Source organism: Aquila chrysaetos, chromosome 16 (genome assembly GCF_900496995.4).
Source record: "Aquila chrysaetos chrysaetos chromosome 16, bAquChr1.4, whole genome shotgun sequence".
Taxonomy (NCBI): Eukaryota; Metazoa; Chordata; class Aves; order Accipitriformes; family Accipitridae; genus Aquila; species Aquila chrysaetos.
The window spans coordinates 1573475-1594313 of record NC_044019.1 but is presented as its reverse complement, the minus strand read 5'-3'; the positions used below and the strand labels follow the sequence as shown (position 1 = coordinate 1594313).

The 20839-nt window shown below is 40.7% G+C and overlaps 1 protein-coding gene across 5 annotated transcripts; it reads right to left on the bottom strand.

Moving 5' to 3' along the window:
• Nucleotides 1–3002: 3002 nt before the first annotated feature.
• Nucleotides 3003–19909, bottom strand: CLSPN (claspin). 5 transcript variants are annotated; one of them, XM_030038505.2, is made up of 25 exons: nucleotides 19784–19909; nucleotides 18538–18667; nucleotides 17503–17957; nucleotides 16638–16805; nucleotides 16183–16272; nucleotides 15860–15932; nucleotides 15228–15336; nucleotides 14002–14558; nucleotides 12777–12968; nucleotides 11714–11901; nucleotides 10967–11169; nucleotides 10614–10678; nucleotides 10003–10208; nucleotides 9360–9520; nucleotides 9037–9263; nucleotides 8686–8800; nucleotides 7881–7962; nucleotides 7463–7554; nucleotides 6688–6852; nucleotides 6472–6593; nucleotides 6102–6229; nucleotides 5476–5581; nucleotides 4940–5022; nucleotides 4571–4732; nucleotides 3003–4361 (listed from the first exon to the last, which is right to left on the bottom strand). In XM_030038505.2, the coding sequence occupies exons 1-25, from the start codon at nucleotides 19802–19804 to the stop codon at nucleotides 4248–4250; spliced, it is 4014 nt and encodes a 1337-aa protein (XP_029894365.1). In that variant the 5' UTR covers nucleotides 19805–19909; the 3' UTR covers nucleotides 3003–4247. The 5 variants fall into 5 exon arrangements, with proteins under 5 accessions (XP_029894365.1, XP_040985256.1, XP_040985258.1 ...); XM_041129322.1 differs by lacking the exon at nucleotides 19784–19909 and adding an exon at nucleotides 19284–19405; XM_041129324.1 differs by lacking the exon at nucleotides 19784–19909 and adding an exon at nucleotides 19284–19403 and having other exon boundaries at nucleotides 8686–8797.
• Between the last annotated feature and the right edge of the window lie 930 nt (nucleotides 19910–20839).

Genomic DNA, 20839 nt, shown 5'->3' with positions numbered 1-20839 from the left:
CTGCGCCACCGGCTCGCTCCTACCTGCACAAGGCAACACCTTTGCATTATCAGTGCTGCAGGGTGGGGTTTTTTTTCCCCTCTCTGCTGTTGTCTTTTCCTTCTTAGGGAGAAAAGCACTTGCCTGTGAGTAATAGAGGGGTCTTGTTTTCTTTTACTATATTCTTACATTGTATTGCTGTATTTCTTGAATTATCTACTCCATTTCAGTTAGACTATAGCTGTTCCTGCCTATTTCTGCTGTTCTCTGTCTTCCGTTTCCTTTTCTATTAATGGAGAATGCAAAGGAAAAGAAAGATACTGAAAACATCACCTGCTCCGCTCCAAAACCAAGTACGTGGTAAAGACGTTTCCATGGGCCCAAAAATGTGCCCCATTCATCACTTCTGGAGAAAGGATGCACCAGTTAACGAGCAGGTTGAAAGCCAGAGAGGGTAAATAATTGTGACACGGCTGCTCTGGAAGACACCCTCCCCGTCCGCATTTGCGTGGATGCCTGGGGGTCTTTTTGTCCTTTAACCCTCATATTGGGTCTGGGACAACTGATTAAAGGTCCAGGACAGATGAGGTGCAGAAGCTCACGTGATAAGCGCACACAAAACATACAGCACGCTTCTTTTCATGTGTCCACTCCGACATAATTTTTCACATGTTGGAAATACAGATGATTTTAGCCTGGGTCCATCTGGTTTCCCAAATAACCTGTCTATTTGATAAATAACATAAATTAAATTAGACAAGACAAACAAATAGTTTTTTTTCTCTCCCCCTTTCAATCTCTTGGCAAAAAGGAAAAAAAAAAAAAAAGGGAAAAGAAAACATAATTCAGTGACTGCCTTGAGCCCCCGAGGAGCTGTGGGGTGGTGAGAGCTATGATTATAAACGTGTCTGCAATGTTAACCTTTAACACAGACCAAAGGCCGTTCCTTCCTCTGCTTATAAGTTCTTTTTTAATTTCTTCACTATCATTTAGGTTCCTAAGAGCTCGTTCTCCCCACAAACTCAGCAGGTAACCTTGCATACTTAGCAGCACTCCTCTCATCAAGGCTCCTGCAGTACAGCCTAGGATCTGGAGCTGAGAGCCAAAAGGTTTTATTCCTCCTGTCCCTCGTGCAGGTAAGGGAAACTGAGGCACAGAGACATGTAGTTATTACAGCTGCCTAACTCAGATGAAAACCCTGGTGTCCTACCAAGGTGCAGCCACTTTTGCATTTCATGCAAAGCTAAAACCAACCATCACCCATCCTGACTCTCAGCTGTAACTGCTAGTGGTTAGCCCAAGATGTGATTAAAGGGGAAAAGCAGTGAGCGAAGCAGAAGGAGCTCTTCCTTCAGCCCAGGACAGCCCCGCAGAGACTGTTTCTGCACAGGCTGAGGTGCACCGCTGCCCCGGGGCTGTGCACAGGACCCTCATTCCCACCCTGTCACCCCTCTCTGCCTCGACCCTTAGTCGATCCTTCCTTCCCAGCTGGCCTGGCCAGCACCAGACCACTCTTGGCACTTCCAGCAGCAACAGGGGGATTTTTCTCTCTGTTAGCACAGCAGCATCATCTCAGTGCCAGGAGGGGTGAGCTGAATCGATACTTGAAAATGAGAAGCCAAAGCTGAGTTAATGTGCCAGACGAGAGGTGGGGTGGGGGGCAGCCCTAGAAGAGCCGGCCGCAGGGATGAGAAAAGGTCAGCAGCACAGGTGGGAGCACAGGCGAGGGTCAGACCCAAACCCGCAGCTCTCATCCCTCGTGGGAAGATGGAGTCTGGCACAATAAGAAGTAGCAGCAGCAGCATCTCAGCACGTGGTTCAACCCCTCCTGCTATTGAGATTTCAGCTCTTATGGGACTCCCCCCGGCCTCCTACCACTGCCTCCTCAGAACACGGCATAGAATATATTCCCCTGCAAGAAATTTCTGGGGTGCGGCGTAGTGCTTACCAGCAGCATTTCGCAAACCCTGAACTCCTGAAAGGTTGTTTTGGGGGAAATGTTTCTGAACCACAGTAGCCAGAAATCTTCCCATCCTATGTATTTCAATTTATAAGTTCTTCAGGCTCAACAATATTTTTCTATTCTTGGTTCTGGAACAAGCAAAAAGTATTTTGAAGGGAAAATTTTAAAGCGAAAAAGAAATAAATGCCACGGCTGTGGCTAGCAAGTGCTGAGGAAAGGCTAGTAAGACCACCAGGACAAAGCCAACCCTCTAAAGGTGCTCTTCAAGCTACTACCTTCTAATGCAAAAATGTAGCAATTATAGGTCTATATAGATTTAATCCTTTGCAATGCCATAGAGCATGGAAAACTATAAGAATTTCCCCTTGAGTCAGAGTATAGTTTAAGCTTTAATCATTCTTGTCCCCTTTTGCTAGAGGAAGAACATTCTCTTGCTGCTCTCTAGTGGCAGGCAGTGTTAGCAAAATTACAAGAAGGTGCTGAATTTTGCAGCTTCGAATGTTTTTGTCCAGTAAGTCTGTGCTGAATTAGTACAACTTACAAATCAGTGCAAACACCATGATAGAGAATTAACTGGATATTCAGATATCTTATTTCAGTTATGCTGTTCTTCAAGAAACATCTGATAAACGACCTTTCCTCCTTCATTCTCTTCCCTGAACTTCCCATCCCAAATCCAGGTGTACTAATTATTAGAATTGCTAGAATGAACTGAAATAGGCACATCTCAAGCCAAAGATAAAGCAAGTTTTGTCTAGGAACTAAAAAAACCAAAACTACTGAATCAGTAAGAAGAAACATATTCTTAGGGCCAAGAATTTTATGCAAACTGAAGCGGAAGACTTGAGGACTTAAGAATTTACACTCCAATAAACATAGGGGGGTTGTTTTTGTTGTAGTCCAATATTCTTGCAGCTGCTCCTAGTGAAGGGCTTAGTTGTGGCTACAAAAGAAAAGCAGCAATGAAAAAAAAAAAAAATGATAGACAAACATTTTGGAAAAACCACCAAACACATACACACAACTGAGTGAAATCCTGTAAATTAATTCCAACTGCCTCCAAAATTAAAAACATGTTTTATTGTAAAATTGCACTCCAATTAGTACCATAATTCTTTATAAACATAATATACAGTAAAATATTTTACATGTAGCACACCAGGCGTATGCTTATGATGTAACAAAATTTACAGTTCAGGATACTTCTCTGACAGAGTTGGCAACCTAAGTATGTGACATCAAGTCCTAGAAAGATCTTTAGTTTTACAGAGCAGGCCACTGTCTTACCATTATCTGGTCTCTACTTTAACACATTCAACTCTCAATCAGAAGCGTCAGAAACGCTGTATATTCTGTCTCAAGTTTCTTTTCACGCTATTTAGAATAGTTGTGAATGATCGTTTCTTATTACCTAATTTCCTCATTCTAGAGAAGGCTTTTCATTACTAGCTGGTCAGAAATGGATGTTTTCTCTTGGATGAGTGCAGCTTGCATGAAAACAACGGAATGGATGATTTAAGAGTCTTCAGCTGGGCAAAACAAATCAAACAACTCCCCCCTAAAATAATCAAATAAAAAACCTCAACACACCTTCTTTTCCTCTCCTACGTCTGTTATTCACGCTCTTCCCTCTCCACATATGCACATTCATATGCATAAGAATTTAAACAGCAATAAAAACTCGGAAAGAAATCCTTATTGTACTGTCTCATAGAAGACTGGGACCTTCTTTAAAAGTATACATTTCAAACATACATTAGAGCTTCTTAAAATGTCAAGCTAATAAATGCTTAACATTAAACAAGGCATTGGAGGAATTCATAGCTAACTTCGTACTGCAAGTGTAAACAACATCTGTCCTGCCATAGTTAACACTGCTTTCTTCTTACCCAAAACTGCAGAAATACCTCCTCCATCTGTGCTTTAAGCTAACTGCAGCATTTCTGCATCATACCTGTCACACGAACGGTATTTTCAGATGGAACTGATACCACTGAAAAGCGAGATTCTGCAAGGACAGTATACAGTAGTGTAAGTTTCCTTAATGCTTGGGAAAGACCAAGTTAGCATTTCATTCCAAACCAAGCATGGATTTTGTGCTCTCATTTGCCACGGAGCACCGAGAAAAAACAAAGGGTGAATAAACATGACCATTGCCTGGAAATTACTGTAACTCGTGAATTAAGTGGCAGCTTGAGAATGTACAGCAATTTGTTTACCTTCCTGATGACTGCTGGCAGAGTTGCAAAACAAACCGCAACTGGCAAAGAGACAAGATACAACCTCTGGCCTTAAAAAGCAACATTCAGCTCTCCAAGTACTGGAATATACTTCGACTTTGACTTGATTCCTCTGTGCTGTCTACCCTGGGCCGTTTGGCCAGAGATGTTATTACTGCAGTAGGACCTCTTTTCTTCACCTACAGGGGAGTAGAATACATTAGAATGTACAAAATCTCCAAAAAGTTAATTCTCTGATAATTCAGAATTTCATTTGGTGTGGGAGCACATACTAGGAAATCATAGAGAATATTTAAAACAGCAGTGCTCTTAACTACTTGGCAGTGCTTAGTGCCTGTACATTTAAACAATCTACACAATTGGCAGCACATTCCACACAACTCTTTACCTGAAGTTTTGATTTCTCCTTTGCCTCTTCACTCTTGTCTGGGGAAAGTGTATGAAAGACAAAGTTCCTTGAATTTCGAGGTGCATTTGGATTAAGATCTGACATTGCTGCTAGCTTCTGAAGGACAGCTTTAGGTCTGTTCAAGAGAGACCCATTTTTTATCTGAAGAACAAAGAAATGCTGCATTAAACCACTCACATGAACAAGACAGCTCTTTTAGTAGGTTACTCTTAATAGAAAAGACTACTCCCTACCGAAATGTTACTCACTACCATACAAACCAGAAATGGCCAGAATCTAGGGTCAGCTGACTTTGCTGTGTTCTACAGATGCAGTTTGGAAATACCATTTTTCAGAACCATTACCAACCTGGATGTCACTGGCAGGTCTGAATGTTTCAAACGGGTTCCTGGGTAATAGTGTTGTGTCTTGTACCACTACTGCTTGGCTTGCTAGAAGAGACAGAGGAAAATGCCAGTTTCTGAATTTAATTTGAAGGAATATAATTTTATATCAAACTGAAGAACTTGGAATTGACAACAGACACCAAACACTGGGGGGGGGGGGGGGGGGGGGCCCAGAAATCTGCATCAAATTCCTTTACATCATCAGTTGTATGGCTCATAGAGGAATTTATTTCCACTCTACAACTTTTTTCCCAAGAAGTAGCATACTATTTTATTAAGCAAATACACACAATTAGCATCAACCTTGCAGTTGCATATTTTCAATGCTTTTATACCTTTAGCCTTTCAAGTTCTGGAAGACATGAGCTCAGACTGCTGTAAGAAAACTAGACACTGGAGTTTTCTGATCTGTGGCCTGCTTCAACGGAAACTACAAGTGATGACTGGAATTTAAGCTTTCTCTTACTTGACTGTCACTTCAATAAAAAGTAAGCTTACCTTTCTTCTGTAGAGACTTAGCAGTTACTTTTTTTGCTAGTTTCATGAATTGGCTGTCTTCACCGATTTCTTCTTCTTCCTCCTCCTGCTCTTTATTTTTTTCCTTCTGTAGTAGAGAGAAGACACTTCATAAAATTGAAAAAGTTAAAATTAAGAATGAACGTTTCATTCAGTACTTTAAGTAGACCAAGTCCTTTCATTATGTAAATTAAGTCTTTTTGATTTACTTGCTACTGTAAAAGTTTATTGCAATTTCTTAGACACTTTATCACCCTTGTTCTATTAATGAACAGCAAACCTGTACTATCACATTCAGCTGACAAAGCTGACCTAATACTGAAACTTCTAAAACTTGAAGGTATGCTCCCAGCATAAGAGACTTATTTCAGCTTTGAAGCCGACTTATTTCAGAACATAGTTGTTCTGCCTCTCCCTTCTGAATTAGTTTCTCTCTCTGTACAATACTTGTAGAAAAGAAAGAGCAGAATTCACAATGAAAAACAAAGATACATTTATGAATGGTATTTTTTCCAGAGTTTAACTTGAGGAACTAACAATTTCACACCTAGCAATGGTATAGAGAAATATCGAGCAAGATGCCATTCTGGAAGCTAACTATTACCTACCTGCTCACGAAGCCACTGTTCTCGTTCAAATCGCTCTTTCCTCCATTTTGCTTCTGTCTCATCAAACTGTTCATTTTCATCATCATTATCTGAATCTCTCTGAAACAAGTCAATCTGTGAAGCATAATCTAGACAAAGAAAAAAAAATTAGCTATTAATTTTACAGGAGGCATAAAATATGCAGACTAGTAAAAAACCAAAAAACCCAACACAAAACAAAAAAACCCATCCAAAACCAGACCTCCCCCAACCCAATTTATTTCTGAAAGATTATTTACTTCTGAAGGACTACCGAGTGGTATTTCATACACACACACACTCTCTTTCCAATCTTTCACCCCCATCTATTAACCATGGATCAGAAAGGCACCTATGTTTTTCCATCTGAATCTCCTCATTCTGCCAGGGCCATCACTATGCAGGTCACCATCAATGAGGTATCGCTCCTGGTACAAGCGTAACTGACGCTTGTCATCATCAAGCATTGCCTTCCTATCAACACAGGAAAAAGGGAGGAGGTTAGTCCAGTTTATACCCAAGAGCCATGACTTCACACATACAAATATATACTAATACCGTCACTGACATGTGTAATTTCTGTATTTGATTTTCTAATTCCACTTCATTAGGGAGTTCCTCATCAATAATCTCTTCTTCATATTCATCCAGGTCTTCACCATCATATTCATCATCACTGCCCACATCACTCCCTGACAGCTCTGCCTCATCTTCCATGAAATCCTGCAGTTTTCTATAAAAGAATATTAAAAGAGTTCAGTTTGGTAGACCAATAATCAAACAAATCTTCTGAAAGCAAGATTTATGTCAAAAGATAAAATTAACACATATCCTAAATGAGAAATCATGATTCATCTTTATTTTTTGTAAGACTAATACTTGAATTCTTGCACATTTCCATACACGGCCTGCCAACATACAACACCCCAAATTATCATCATCCACCAGATTCCTTGCCAGTTGCCCACCAAATGTGATAGCAATGATAACTGCCAACTAGATGTTTTACTTGCTAAAACAAATAAAGATCTTAAGACAGGAGGAATGAAAGCAATACTTCTGCACTCCTGCATTTGTTTTGGTCAAAAAAAATGTTGCATTGCTTTCATTGTGGCCTTTTGATTTCCATCTATAGTGAAAATTATAATGGAAATCATCTATAACCCACCAGCAACACAGTTAAACTCATGCAACATGACAGCACCAAAGCAAAAAAACAGCTGGAGCCAACACCATAAACATCAGATACTAAAGCTGGGGAGGGAATAATTATAGACTCAATTTATAGTGCTATTAATATTCTATTCTGTCTGGCAATTAATACACAATAAAGATGTACTTACAATTTTTTCTTCAAGCCCCGTCTATGTCTCAGCAGTTCTTCTTCATCACTCATTTCTGCTTCTTCAGCATCACTATCTCCAGCTTTTTCATCCTGTCAAAGAGAAAGTTTTCAGAAATTGGATTTCAGAAGTGGAGTGCTTTGTAATGACAACTTCTTCTATTCTTCAGTCAATAAACACAGACTAAAACACCACAGATTTTTCAGAGGATTTGCTATGTTAAGATGCTTTGTCCACTATATCATAATATTAAGGAGACATGTTAAGCAATCCAAACATTGCTCTTAAAAATGTTTCAGTAGCTTGTTCTGGAAGTCACAATTCTTTGCATTGATGGTTATATTAAAAAACTAAGTAGATAAATGGAGTTCTGTTACTCAGAATGCTGTAGCAGTTGTTTTGCTCCATCAGTTCGTACCTCTTCACTATCAAAGGCATTGTCATCTGTTAAAAGCTGAAAATCACCAAGTTCTTCTTGCTCCTCTTCATCATCTTCTTCCCTAGGAGAAAGTAAATGAAAGAAAGGCATGTTTTCATTTCACCTCCAATGATGGCTTCACAATAATTCAAAGCAAGATTTCAACCATCATGATATCAGGTCTCAGGTAATTAGCTGTGAGCATTCAAAGAGCTAACAGTCTCTCAACAGCATTTAGCTTTAAATGCCCTAAATCCCCATTAGCATTGATGTTTTATTTTAAGACCTCAGGTCTTAGCTTGCAGAAACCATGGGGCAAGTACTAAATCCTGAGTTTCTCTCCCTCTAAAATTCCTCTTGGATCCCCCTAACATTCCTGTTTAAGCCTCATTATCCTTTTGTCAGGCAACCATACACCTTTCCAGTTTAACCAATAGAGAAAATGCAAATACTAACATTTGGTTATGGTTCCTGTAGTTTGGTAACAGCCCAGAACAGAACCCAAAAGTCCTACATTCTAACAATCTTTTCTCAGTTTGATGAGAGTTCTTCAACACATCTTCCACTATCAGTGAAAGACAAAGAAGAATTTCCCTTCACAGTAACTGTGGGAAACAGTATATGCTGCTGATTTAGAGAGTGATTGCTGAGCAATTTGCAATATTCCTCCCCTTCATGCCCAAAACAGACCACACTTTTGCTTACAGCATTTTGAATTGATGTCGAACAAGAAAATGCATTAAGAGTGAAACAAGACAACTACCACTATAAACGTTTGTTCAATTTTAGGACGAACAATGCTAACCTGTCTGTGGGAAAGGAGCCCGAACAAAGTGCTAGAGCTTCTGCCATTGGATCTTCTATGTCACTGTCTTTTTCTGCCTTGGAAGATACCGAAGATGCCCATGTTGGAGAACCTGCTACAAAAAGTAATAAGGTTGCAACTTATTAGACAGATATATTTCTACTCTTAAAATATCAGAGAGCATCCTAGAAGTGACAGTTAGCATGCTCCCACAAAGGTGTTAGATTGTTAGAGCTCTCAGAAGTCTCGAAGTTCCACATTCTGCATTAGTGCCCAGGACTAAGGGGTACCTTATCATAAAGCTTATAGATCAAGTAACCATCAAAGCTGAAAACAGACTTCAGGACATACTCTGAGACAAGAATTTTCCTGAACAAAGATTCAGCAATTCTTCCATGTTCTGCTTTTTGTTGCTGCTGGTATTTGGCGCGTGTTCAGCTTGACTGCTAAACTGTCCAGAACACAAGTCCAGTAATTCATCCATATTGGCATCCATTGCATTCTCATCCATACTAGCCAGAGTCAGCTGATGCTTTGAGGACTGGTATTTATTCCTATGTTGTCCAACATTCAAGAACCTGAAAGAAAGTCTGTAGTTAGAAATATCTTGTTGGTCTGTATGTCCTATTTTTGTTAAAGGGCATCAAACACCATCCTTTACACCTATTACTCACCCATCTGCATCAAGCAGCTGGCTCTGAGTGTCATCTTCCAAAGAAAATTGAAACTGTGACTCCCCAGCCCCTGGAAATAAACTCTTAGGCTCAGGAGAGGCATTATACAGGTCCTGGGAATCTTCTATGGGAAGAGAGGGCTCAGATGTCTTTCCTGAGCTCTAGTCAAAGGAATACAAAAATATGCAAGTTATTTGTTTTGCAAGCCTAGAAATCAAAAGCAAGAATGGGATAAAACATTTAAGCTATTTTAAAGATTAACACCATGCAGGAGTCAAGTACGTCCACACTGCTCTGATAAATCACAGGAGTTCACTGACATCAGATATTGTGTAGCCCATGTACGTATGCTTAAAAAAATATTTATGGTGTACATATTTTAGATATAAAAAACAGATTATATGCTCTAAAACATCAAAGAATAGATACTAAGTTTTTATAATGTCATTTTTATCCGTTCCAATGTGGAGACATTTAAACTCCAGGGACAGTTTGCTTTTCCCAAATCTTACTCATATAAAAGCATTTGACTAGATGCTGCCTTCTGTATTAATTTTTTGATAGATCTGACAGTCAGGATAAAATACATTTATTCACTACCCACTGTGTTAATATACAATAGGAATAGGACTGAGAACCTTACCTTAGAAGCTGAGCTGATAAAGCTTGTTTTGAAAAAACCTGGGGAAGGTGACCTGAAACCTCCTGCTGCAGATAAAAAGTTGCCTCCACGTGACATCTGTTTGCTACAGGGCTGATATGATGGAATCATGGAGCCAATCAACTCAAAGCTGCTGTTATGGCTATTCTCTTTTGCTAGTGTTGGTAGAGAAAATGAATCATCATCCTCTGAAAAAAAGAAAAAAATTAAATACAGTGCTTAACTTTTTTTTTTGTGATCCAGTAAAACCTCAAGATACTATTTTGCAACACTGACACCTTGCTAAAAATTCATTATTTTGTGATGATGTTGGATTTCTTTCTTCATACAGCATGCATATTACACTTTTTTATTGAACTTCATCTTACTGATTTCTGACGGTTTCTATATTTTTTCCAGTATAATTTTGAACTTTATTTTCCTCTAGTTTTTTCAAGCCCTCCCATTTTTTTCACCAGTCTAAACTTTTATAATCATACTGTATAACTATACAGGTGATGAAATAACAAAAATATCGAATACCAATCTCAGACAGAAACTTCTATGTGTGCCAGGTGAAGAAAATGATAGTTACGATAATAGTTCTACTTTACCTAACTTGGCAGGTCCTTTGTCTGCAGCTTCTTCCATTTCAAGTTTCTCATCAGGAAGAGAGTATCTGCAATTCATTAAATAAAGTGTATTTGCCAATATATACGAGACTAATTGCAAAAAACAAGGTAACACACAAAAATACATCTAGTGCACTTTGATTAAGAAACAGAGTATTCCACTAAACAACAATTAGTCATTAGGTTTTTAAAAGAAAATATATATGAATGCATATATAACTACTGGAATAAGACAGAAAAAATAGTTATAAAAAGTACTTTAAATCAAAACATCTATGTGTATTGATCAAATATAAAATTGCTCAGGCACCATTTTTAAGGCTTGATTTATCTACCCCATTTTTGAAGAGCTGTCCTTAAAAAGCATCAATGTAGACTCTGTTGAAGGTGGTTTGAGAACGGAATCACAGTGCACAGATTTCTCCAGCTTTTCTCCATCAACTGATTCTTTGTCAGTTTCTTTATCACCATCTTCAACATGTTTCTCTTCTATATCTTCATTATCTTCCTCTGCTTCGCCAAGCAGAAATTCCACATTCTAAAAAATATGCCCAAACACAGCAGAGATACAATTATTGCTTTGGTCTGTCACACTTCTTTGCATACTTTTCAAGAAAACATTTTAACATATGGAGGATGAAGCTGAGTGACATTCACAGTTCTTGCATGCACCTATTCCACTCTGAGACAACTGACATAGCTTGGCTGTTTCAAGCAACTCTGTTCTGATCCCTTTTAAAAAGGAAAGGCCATGGCAAACCCTACCCCAGATCAGGCAGGTGACCTCAGTTGTCCCCTGCTAGCAATAAGCCAAGTATATATAAAAACAGAAAGTAGCACCAGAATCTTTTATACACTTATATTTGGTTTTAATACTGTTTAGACAAATAAAGAAAATACCAATAAATTGAGTTTTGGACAATCCAAACCCTGAACATGCTAACTATAGAAATTTTTTAGCTTCTAGGAAGAATTCTTGGCAATCTCCCTAATATTAGTAGTGTACAAAAGTCTCATTTCACTGGGGAGAGGCAACAGAATTGAGAAGTTGACTAGGTTATGTGAAAGTGTTGCATACAGACCTCATGACTGCCTTCTTCCTCTTCCTCAGACTCATCTGTCATCTCTTCCTCCTCCTCTTCTTCTTCTTCTTCCTCCAACATGTCCTCATTATCCAGTTTAAACAATGCTTGCCGCTTTTGGCGTTCCTCAGTCCTACGGAGTTTCATGGCCTCCTGGAGTTTAGCCTTCAGCGCTTGTAGCTTTTCACCTGGACAGAAATGAATAAATGAATACATTAGATGTACTACAGTGAATTCTTAACTTCACTGCCTTCAAGCATCCAATCTATTGTAACTAAACACATAAAAAGGGAATTAAAAAGTTACTTGTTTTTAAATGTTTTTATGAATTTATCTGCCAGCCATAAGAGCTAGAGCTAGAGCAGTTTCAATAAACTCAATTTAGAGAGACCACACATCTTATGAATTATCAAGATTCCTCATTATCCATAAATGCCACTGGTGCAGCACTCTGAATAAGAATAGGGTCTGTCTCTCCACTGTGTCTTTTGGGAAAAAGAGCATCCAATTGCCACGGGCAGATGTGCTATAGCACATGAAATAATTAAGAGCAGCTAAAAATAACACATGCCCATAGAACTAGCCAAATAATCTGTTTCTTTTAATGGATACTATGAGAGAGTCACATTCCACACACATTTTTGTTTGCACATACATACAATTCTATTAGAAACCGCAGTATAGAAATAAGGAAGCATGAGAGATCTATTAAATGGCAATAGTTCACAAGAAGCCTGAGAGTTACATTCAAAGCGCTGATGGAAAAGAACAGTACAGATACAGGTTTACACAAAATTTTGGTACAGATGGGGAGAAATCCAGAGAACCAATCACAAAGATCTGACTGAGGCTGTTCAATGCAAGTCAGTGCTATTTAAGAAGTCTATCAAGATTCTTTTTTAAAACAGGGCTATCCATTAGAGGGAACATACATACTAATTTCACAGATGAAGATCCCTTCAGCTGTATTTCATAGGGCAGCATTGGGAAAGGGGGTATGAGAGAAAAAAAAAGACAAAGTGTTTTCCAATTCAACCATCATCACTTCTTTTCCCAAACCGACCTGGCTTTGTGTGGACTGTTTCATCCAGGCTCTCTGCAGCTAACACTGCTGGTACCACGTCTGCTTTCAGTTCCTCTTTTCCTTCAGATGTAGTCTCCTTACGAATAATGTTCACGTTTATGGTCCGTTCAACTTTGGATTTTGACGTTCGAAGAGTGTGCTTCAAGAAACGTGCTTTCAAGGCTTCCAATTCTTTAAATACATATTAATTAAATTTCAAAATGCAAATTAAATTAATTTGATAGCATTTAAAAGCATTGAGCGTTAAAGTTGTATCAAGAGTAGGTCTTGAGAAATTTTTTTTTTTTTCCAAAGGAAGTTAGTTACAAACTCTGTATCTTTAATATTGAAATATTTGCAAAACCATTCTACTGGACTAATAAAACAATAAAGTATTACAGAATATTTTTGCTGTAACTTGTACTTAATTGATATTAGCTAATATTAAATTACCTTAGCATTGACTATGATTTATCCAGAAGACCTCAAGTCACTTCCAGTCTAGCCTTCCAGCCACCAGGCAATTCTAAACTTCTATTAACAGATATGTCTAAAACCAGACTGATGGCTGACAAAAACCACTGTTTCTTGGCAGAGGTCAGTTTCCTCCATGCACAGAAGTAGCATCCAATCCAGACATCCTCTTAATATCTTCTAATACATAATAGATTTAATGGAATTATAAAATTGCCTAATCATTTGCAATCTTTCCCTGAAACAAGGTCAATTATTTAATATTGATGAATAGATGTTCAAATTCCAGTACCGAGAAGACATTCAAACCATTCTTGCTACAGAGTAAATTTTTGCTTGCTATCCAGCCTTGCCTTTTAACAAAATCAGTGGTAAACACTCTGGAACACAGGCCAGTTTGTTTCCAGATATTTACTGCATGCGCTGTTTTGAATCAATTTGAAAAAGTGCTCCCATGTGCTTTAAGTACCAACATAATTGACTATAGCAAAATGGAAATAAATCATTCATCATTAAATAGTTATCACTGCACATTCCTTCAAGCTTTCAAACATTAAGGACTCGGAACTTCCCTTTTAAACATTAGCTGGAAGAAAAGGGATACCAACGTTAAGCAAAGAATCCATACTAGTAAGTGAACTTGCCTGACTCTTCTATTGCCTAAACATTTCTCAGAGATGTTCCAGTTAAAGTCAGATTAACTCTGCTTACTTGGACAGATACAACAGGATTACAACAATAAAAGTGATACCTTTATTTGAATCAGATTCGTCGAGGTTTATAAAGGATTCATTGCCAGAGCAGATTCTTGGCTTGATGGACAGGTCTATTCCCAGTTCACGAAGTTTATCCAACTTGGACTTCCTCACTTTTTCAGGTTGTGGCACCAATCCAGGCCCCACTTGTTGATTGCTTTTTTCACCTTGTAAGTCTGGTGCCGTTTCACCTCTTTGCTCAAGGGCATCTCCTTCAACTGCCAGAGTAATTTCATTCTCTTTTTGTTCACTACAATCAGTGCTTTGGAAGTTAGAGTGCTGCTGTTCTTCTGTATTGTTATCAGTCATTACAGTCCTAACTTTATGAGAATCATCACTGTCCTGCCTGGGCTTCTCAGCACAGTCTTCTCTCGAGTTCTTCCCTACATCAGCAAGAGGCTTGCTCACAGTAGTATCAACATCTCTGCCAAGGTTTGTTCCTGGTTCATTAGCTGCTGATTGATCACCTTCTATTTGCCCATCTTTGCAATCGGTGCTCAAGTTCTTAGTGTCTGCAGATTCTTCATTTAGGGATAGCTGGTATTTAGTGGACCTAATGAAGCCAGAAAGAAATATATCACCCATGGCTATTGTGAAAGGGGAGAAGAGGTTCAGAACAAACTCGGAGAGAAAGAAATCATTTTCTAATCATTGTCATTAACGTGTAGGAAGAGGTGAAGGACAGAAGCCTGGAAAACTTCATTTTGAGGAGATAAGGAAGTGTAGTGTAAAGAGTTTGTACTAGTTAGTTACATTATCACAGTATAAAATTCCTCAGAGATTTTGTGACTACAGTAGCTTAAGTATTTTACTACACATTACTCAAAAGAAGAAATAGTCCAAGTAAAATGCTGGGGTCCAGCCTAAACCACATTAAAGTAACTTCGCATGAGCATGTTGCTTCATCTGGAGTTACTACTGGGCCCCGATTACTTCAATGGTACGACTGTGTCAAGAGCGCAGCATTGCTTCCTGTTAACAGTGACACACTCGTAATTTCCAGATGTTCATGGAATTAAAGGAGCCTAAGAAAGTTTCTTAATAAAACTTTCTGGTCAAAGCAAGAGGTAAAATTAAACCAGAAAAAAGCTGTGACTGTCCACAGAGCAGGCGTGTATGTCATACAACACCTATAGCATGCAAAAGTCTGGTTATCCCCAAAAGCAAAGCTGGGATATCCTCAAAATTTATGAAAAAATATGAGAAAGGTTTAAGCCCTTACTTCAGCAATGCCATGGCATTTCCTTGATATACTGGTCGAGGTCTACGCTTGAAGAAGTCATGAATGCTTTTGGTCTCAGGCACATGATATGGGAGAGACACAGACGATTCTACCAGAGAAAGGAGGTGAAAGAAAATTTAAAACGTTATCCAAGGGATTTATTTGATATCTCTGAAATTCAAAGAAGCTTGACACAAGTATTTTGCAGCAAAGACATCTGATTAGGCACAAACAGCACAGTTTAAACAAGTACAGCAAACACTGCTGTTTGTTGCTGTTGGAACTCTTCCCAGTCTTGAACACCAAATTTGCGACATGGCCCTGGATTCATTAGGAAATTAATTGTGATCTTTATATCTTGACATTCTATTACATGCCTCTCTCTAAATATTCCACTAACTTTAAACAAGTTTACAGGCTCAAGTGTTTGCACAATGATTATTTTTTTTTTCAATAGTTACAAAGATATCTTTTAATAGGACCTTGAATAAAAATGGTCTTGCACCCTTCAACCTTAAATAACTCATGCTAGGTGAAAGAAGGCTCTAACCTTTTGGGTAAATTTTTTCAGTTTCTCCCCTGAATTTTTTAATAGTTTATACCCCTCTACGTCCAAAGAATTTAAGTTTTACCTCTAATAAGTCGTTGGGTCTCACTATGTAGTTGTTTAATGGCTTCTTTACTTAACCTTGCTGCTTTCCGCTCCTTAAGGAAAGAAAAGAAAGGCCTCTGAAGTCAGGAAAAAAAAAAAAAAAAAAGGGACTCTATCTATACTTTTTCTAAATAGCTTATTTTTCCCTTTCAAACAGAAAGCAGTCAGAATAAAGCAGCCAGTTAAAAAAAAAAAAAAGATTAAAAATAGTAAACCAACAAAAACATTGGACAGCATGCATATAAAAAACATTTGAGTCACTACAACAAACAATGGAGAGCTTTAAAAAGAAGAATACTTCACCTTCCTTTTTGGTTCTTTTAATACAGGTTCCTCATTCTCATCATCAAATACATGTTTGTAGCCTTCACCCTCAGAAAACCATTCTTTGTTCTACAGTGCATAAAAGAGATTAATTTATTTGTCTAGATACACAGGCACTACCAAGGGCAAACAAGTCAAAAGTAAAAATCATTGTACAGAATCATCACTGGTCAGCAAAACCAGTAAGTATTCCCATAAACCAAAACAAATCCCACATAATACTTATGGTAGATTTCCAAAGCTCCTACTATAGCATTATCTCTACAGCTTTCCAGGACAACATCCCTCCACCTTTAAGAACAAAAAGCAGAGGACTATTCTCTCCTCTGTCATAGCAGTAGAAGCGCACCGTTGTCAAAAAGAGTTTTAATACATGCTCAAGTACAATACTTCCCACTAATAACCAATAATCTTGTATCACTATCAAATGTTACCTTATATTTTTTTATTTTGTTTTTCACTGCCGCTCGTATTGATTCTATTGACTCTTCATCCTCTGGGGGGTAATCGTTTTCCTCTTCTAAGCCATTATCAAAAAGTTCTTTGTCATCAAGAAGACATCCACTGTCATTAAAAGGATACCTCTGACCACCATCTACCTGCTTGCCATAAGAATAAAGTATTTGTGTAATTCATTTCAGAAGGTCCCCTTCAGTTCTTTGACATTAATTCAAGATTACTGTCAAAAGGTCTTGATGAAAGAAGTTAGAAAAAGTACATGCCATCTTTAATCTAGCATCTTGTGTGTCCTGTAAGCCAGTCATATTCACTTTACAGCACTGCAAAGTTGACAAGGTAATTCACGGAGCAATATTCCCTACATCTATGGTAAGCAGGGAATTTCAGTAATTACTGAAGACCAAAATGACTCAGAGAGAATAAATTAACACTTCAAATATACATTTTACAAATAGCAACAATATGCAACCTCCCAAGCAGCCACTTATTTAGACCAGAATTCCAATTTGAAAGTAGCCCAAAGCTTCCTCCAGAAACTAGCACAGCAATGTAGAGAAAAGCTGAAATAATCAGAGCAGTTTGTGCACATAACAAACCCCCAATGAACCCAAAGAATTTCTGCCTGGCTTAACACGCACTGACGATAAATCATCAAGCGTTAGGGTTTGTATTTTCTTTGCAGATGAAACTAGTAGACTCATATGGTATTCTGTGGATACCACACCTGTTGTAGGAATGTGGACACTAGCAATGTTGAAGCATTGAAACACAATAGGCAAATGCAGTAATAAATTTAAGGTAGTTGAGAAAACATCTGAGATTTTCTGCCAAAATATATACCTCTGCTCTAGGCTTCTTTTCTTTTTTCAGCTGTTTAATGGACTGAATTTTTCCCTCCTTCTCCTTTCTTCTTCTTGATTTTCCTACAGCTTTTTTTGCTGACTCTTCTTCAAAATCATGTTTATGTTTTCTGTACTTTTTCCCAGATTTTAGGGGTGTCTCCTCTTCAAATTCCTCCGCAGGCAAGCCAGCCTTTCTGCTTGTTTCAAGGTTTTCAATCTGCAATTGGTCACCAGTGTCACTGTCATCACTATCTAGCAGACCTTGGCGAATCCGATGAGATTTCTTGTTCCTCTGGGCAGTAATATTCTCTTTTTCCTCTCCATTTTCCTTGTCTCCACCCGGAGTATTGTTGTGCACAAAAGAGCCACCATCCTCTCCATCTTCGCTCTCACTGTCCTGAAGCACCTTCTTGCTTTTTGCTTTTTTACGTACAAAAATCTCTTCCTCTGAATCTGACAAAACATATTAAAAGAAAAGAAATGATGCATACTATGGAGAGAAAAATTCCTCAGGTTCATTAACAAACAATCAGTTAAACATAAAGTTACGCATCTGTTAAATTTCACAGATGTCAACATCTATAGCAAATCAGCTTGAACTCAAGTTTTCAAAATCCACTTCTCCCTGCAGTGCAGTATAAAAATGACCCAAATTGATGTTACAGGTTTTTAACCTTTAAAAAAAAAAAAGACAAAGCTGAAAATCCTTCACCGATTGATAGATTAGTGACTTGCCTTGAAACAGTAATAAAACCCACGGTAAGTAACTAAACAAGTACATAGATTAAGCAAATCACAAAAAGAAAGGAAATAAGCAATTAAGACATATCCCATTTACTATTTCCCTTTCTGTACCTCAAAAAACACTTTTCAGAGATTTACAGATGTCTGCCCACATTCCGAGCAACAACAAAGGCAGTTTGGATTCCTACAGGTCACGCAATGACAACCTCCTAAAAAGGTATTTATAAAATGAAAAAGGCACCATTGAAGGCAACAACCACCAGGGACAATTGATGGAAATATTACAGACCTCTGCCATCAAGAGACGCTATCCCCTTGCTGAAGTGACCTGGAGAGGCTGTTTCACAGCTGCCCTGTCCGCTGTCAGAGTCACTATCAAGGGCTTTCTGCAAGTCCAAATTCAAATCTTCTAACGGAAACTACAAAGCAAAATAAAATTTTCCTTACTGTGGTTAAGTGTTGTTCATGCAGTAATGACTCTTGGTGTCTAACTTCATTCCAAAACCTTGGCTAATCCCTTACACACAGTTATATACACATACACTATCCTTGTAAGAATTAATTTGTATTTATGTGAAGGGGGATTACACTGTAACAACTTTTATTAGTATTGAAAGGTGAGCTTGCACACAGGAAAAAAAAAAAGAGAATCAACATACTGGCTGATCTCCACTGATGATAATTCAAAACCATTAAAACTTTATTCTCCCACATCTGCATTTCACCGAAATTAATTAAACAGGGACCAGTAAACACCTGTGAGGATTCTTTAGAAAGGCTCCTACATGACAAGGTGCCCAAGCCCGGCGTACAGGCACGCTGCAACAGAAGGGCCCCTCTCCTGTGTCTCAGGAACGCCCCCCCCTCACAGCTGACACCGACACCCCCCCCCCCCCTGGGCCGCCACAGGCTTGGCGCCACGGCACGCCGCCGGGGCAGCAGGCCAGCGCGGTCACAGCCTAGCCCAGCGCTGCCGAGGCGTTCCGCTGCCTTGGCCGGGGTTGGGGGGGCGGGGGGGGGCGCGGAGATCCTCACCGGGGGGGGACGGGGGGACACACGGAGACCCTCACCGGGGGGCCCTGAGGAACGGCCCCGGCCGGAGCCCTCCGCAGCCCCCAGCATGCACCGCGCCCGCCCGCCGGGCCAGGCGCCGCCTTCCCGGCATGCACCGCACCCGCGGACCTTTCCCCGCCCCCAGCATGCACCGCGCCCACGGGGATAGGCCGAGCACAGCCTTCCCGGCATGCACCGCGGGAGGCAAGGCGGAAGGGCGAGCCGCCGGGCACGCTGGGAAGTGTAGTCTGCGAAAAAAAGGAGCGAGCCCGGTAACGGCGCGGGGCCGCCCTCGCTCAAGGGCGGCCGAGGAGGCGCCACGACCTCCCCCGCCGCCACCACCTCGCTCTCTGCCCCTCGTTACCCCCCTCCCCAGCCCTCCGCCGCGTCACAGCCAGAGGAGCCCCAAGGACGCGGGCAGCCCACGAGCTGCCGCCAGCGGCAGCCGGCCAGTTAGCACAGAACGGAGCGGCAGGACTCACCTCAGCGGGAGCCGCCTCCATGGCCTCGGCCCGACACCGCCCCAGCGCTCCCGCCGCACAGCCGCGTAGGAAACCGCTTCGAGTCTTCGCGCGCTGCCCCAGTCCCGCCCAACCCCGGAGACAGCCAATAACAGCCCACGGCTATCCCCCGTAGCCCCGCCCCTCGCCTCTTTATTGGGAGATTTTTTCGCGTAGCCCCGCCCTCTCCGCCTGGCCCAATCAGTGCTCGCGCTTCGAGGCCACCCCGCACGCCTTATAAGGCCGCCCTGTGCCTGCATCCGCCCCCCAGTCAGGGCGAGGATGAGGAGGGTGAGGCGGCGGTGAATGGCGGCCCTGCGGGGCCGGTTAAGGGTGGCTGGGGGTACTAGGCCTGTCTATAGCTGTGTGCCCGGGCCCCAGTGGGTATGAGCAGCCCTCCCGGTGCAGCGGTAGGCTGTGTGGGTGCCTCAGGGGTCTGCAGGCCGGTCCCGGCCCCCTGAGGTAGGCTGGTCCCTCAGAGCTCAGGCCGGGCCGTGTCACAGAAGGGGCTTCAGTTGTGAGGGCAGCCCGGCCCCTTCTCCAGAGCCGATGTGAACTAACACCAGTGTCTGGTGCGGTGTCACCCGTGGAGGCCGCAGACCTGGTCCCGGGCACCTTACAGGCATTTGCTAGAGGTTGCGCAAAAGCCTTCCCCTTGTGATCAGGATTGGTGAGTACAGATGAGTCTGAGTAGAGATAAGTCTCACACCTCAACTCATTTCTCTGTCTGCTCCATATAAAGTGCTGCCACCACATAACACCACCAAGCCTGCAGTGCGTAGGGTCCCAATTCTGCCAAAGAGGGGAAAGGATGGCAGGTCAGAGCTCAGCCCTGATGCTCAAGGCTTCTCCAGAACCATAGGAGGTCATGGAAAAACACAGAACTGTTTGGTTTAAGTGGCTGTGAGATGTGTGTCATCTCTTCTTTCCTTCCCCAGAGCCTGGAACTTCTAGGGATGTTTGCAACCCACTTCCTACTGCTGACAGCTGGAAGGAGAGCAGCGAGCTGGGGTGAGTGTCAGGGACCTTGTTCTGAGC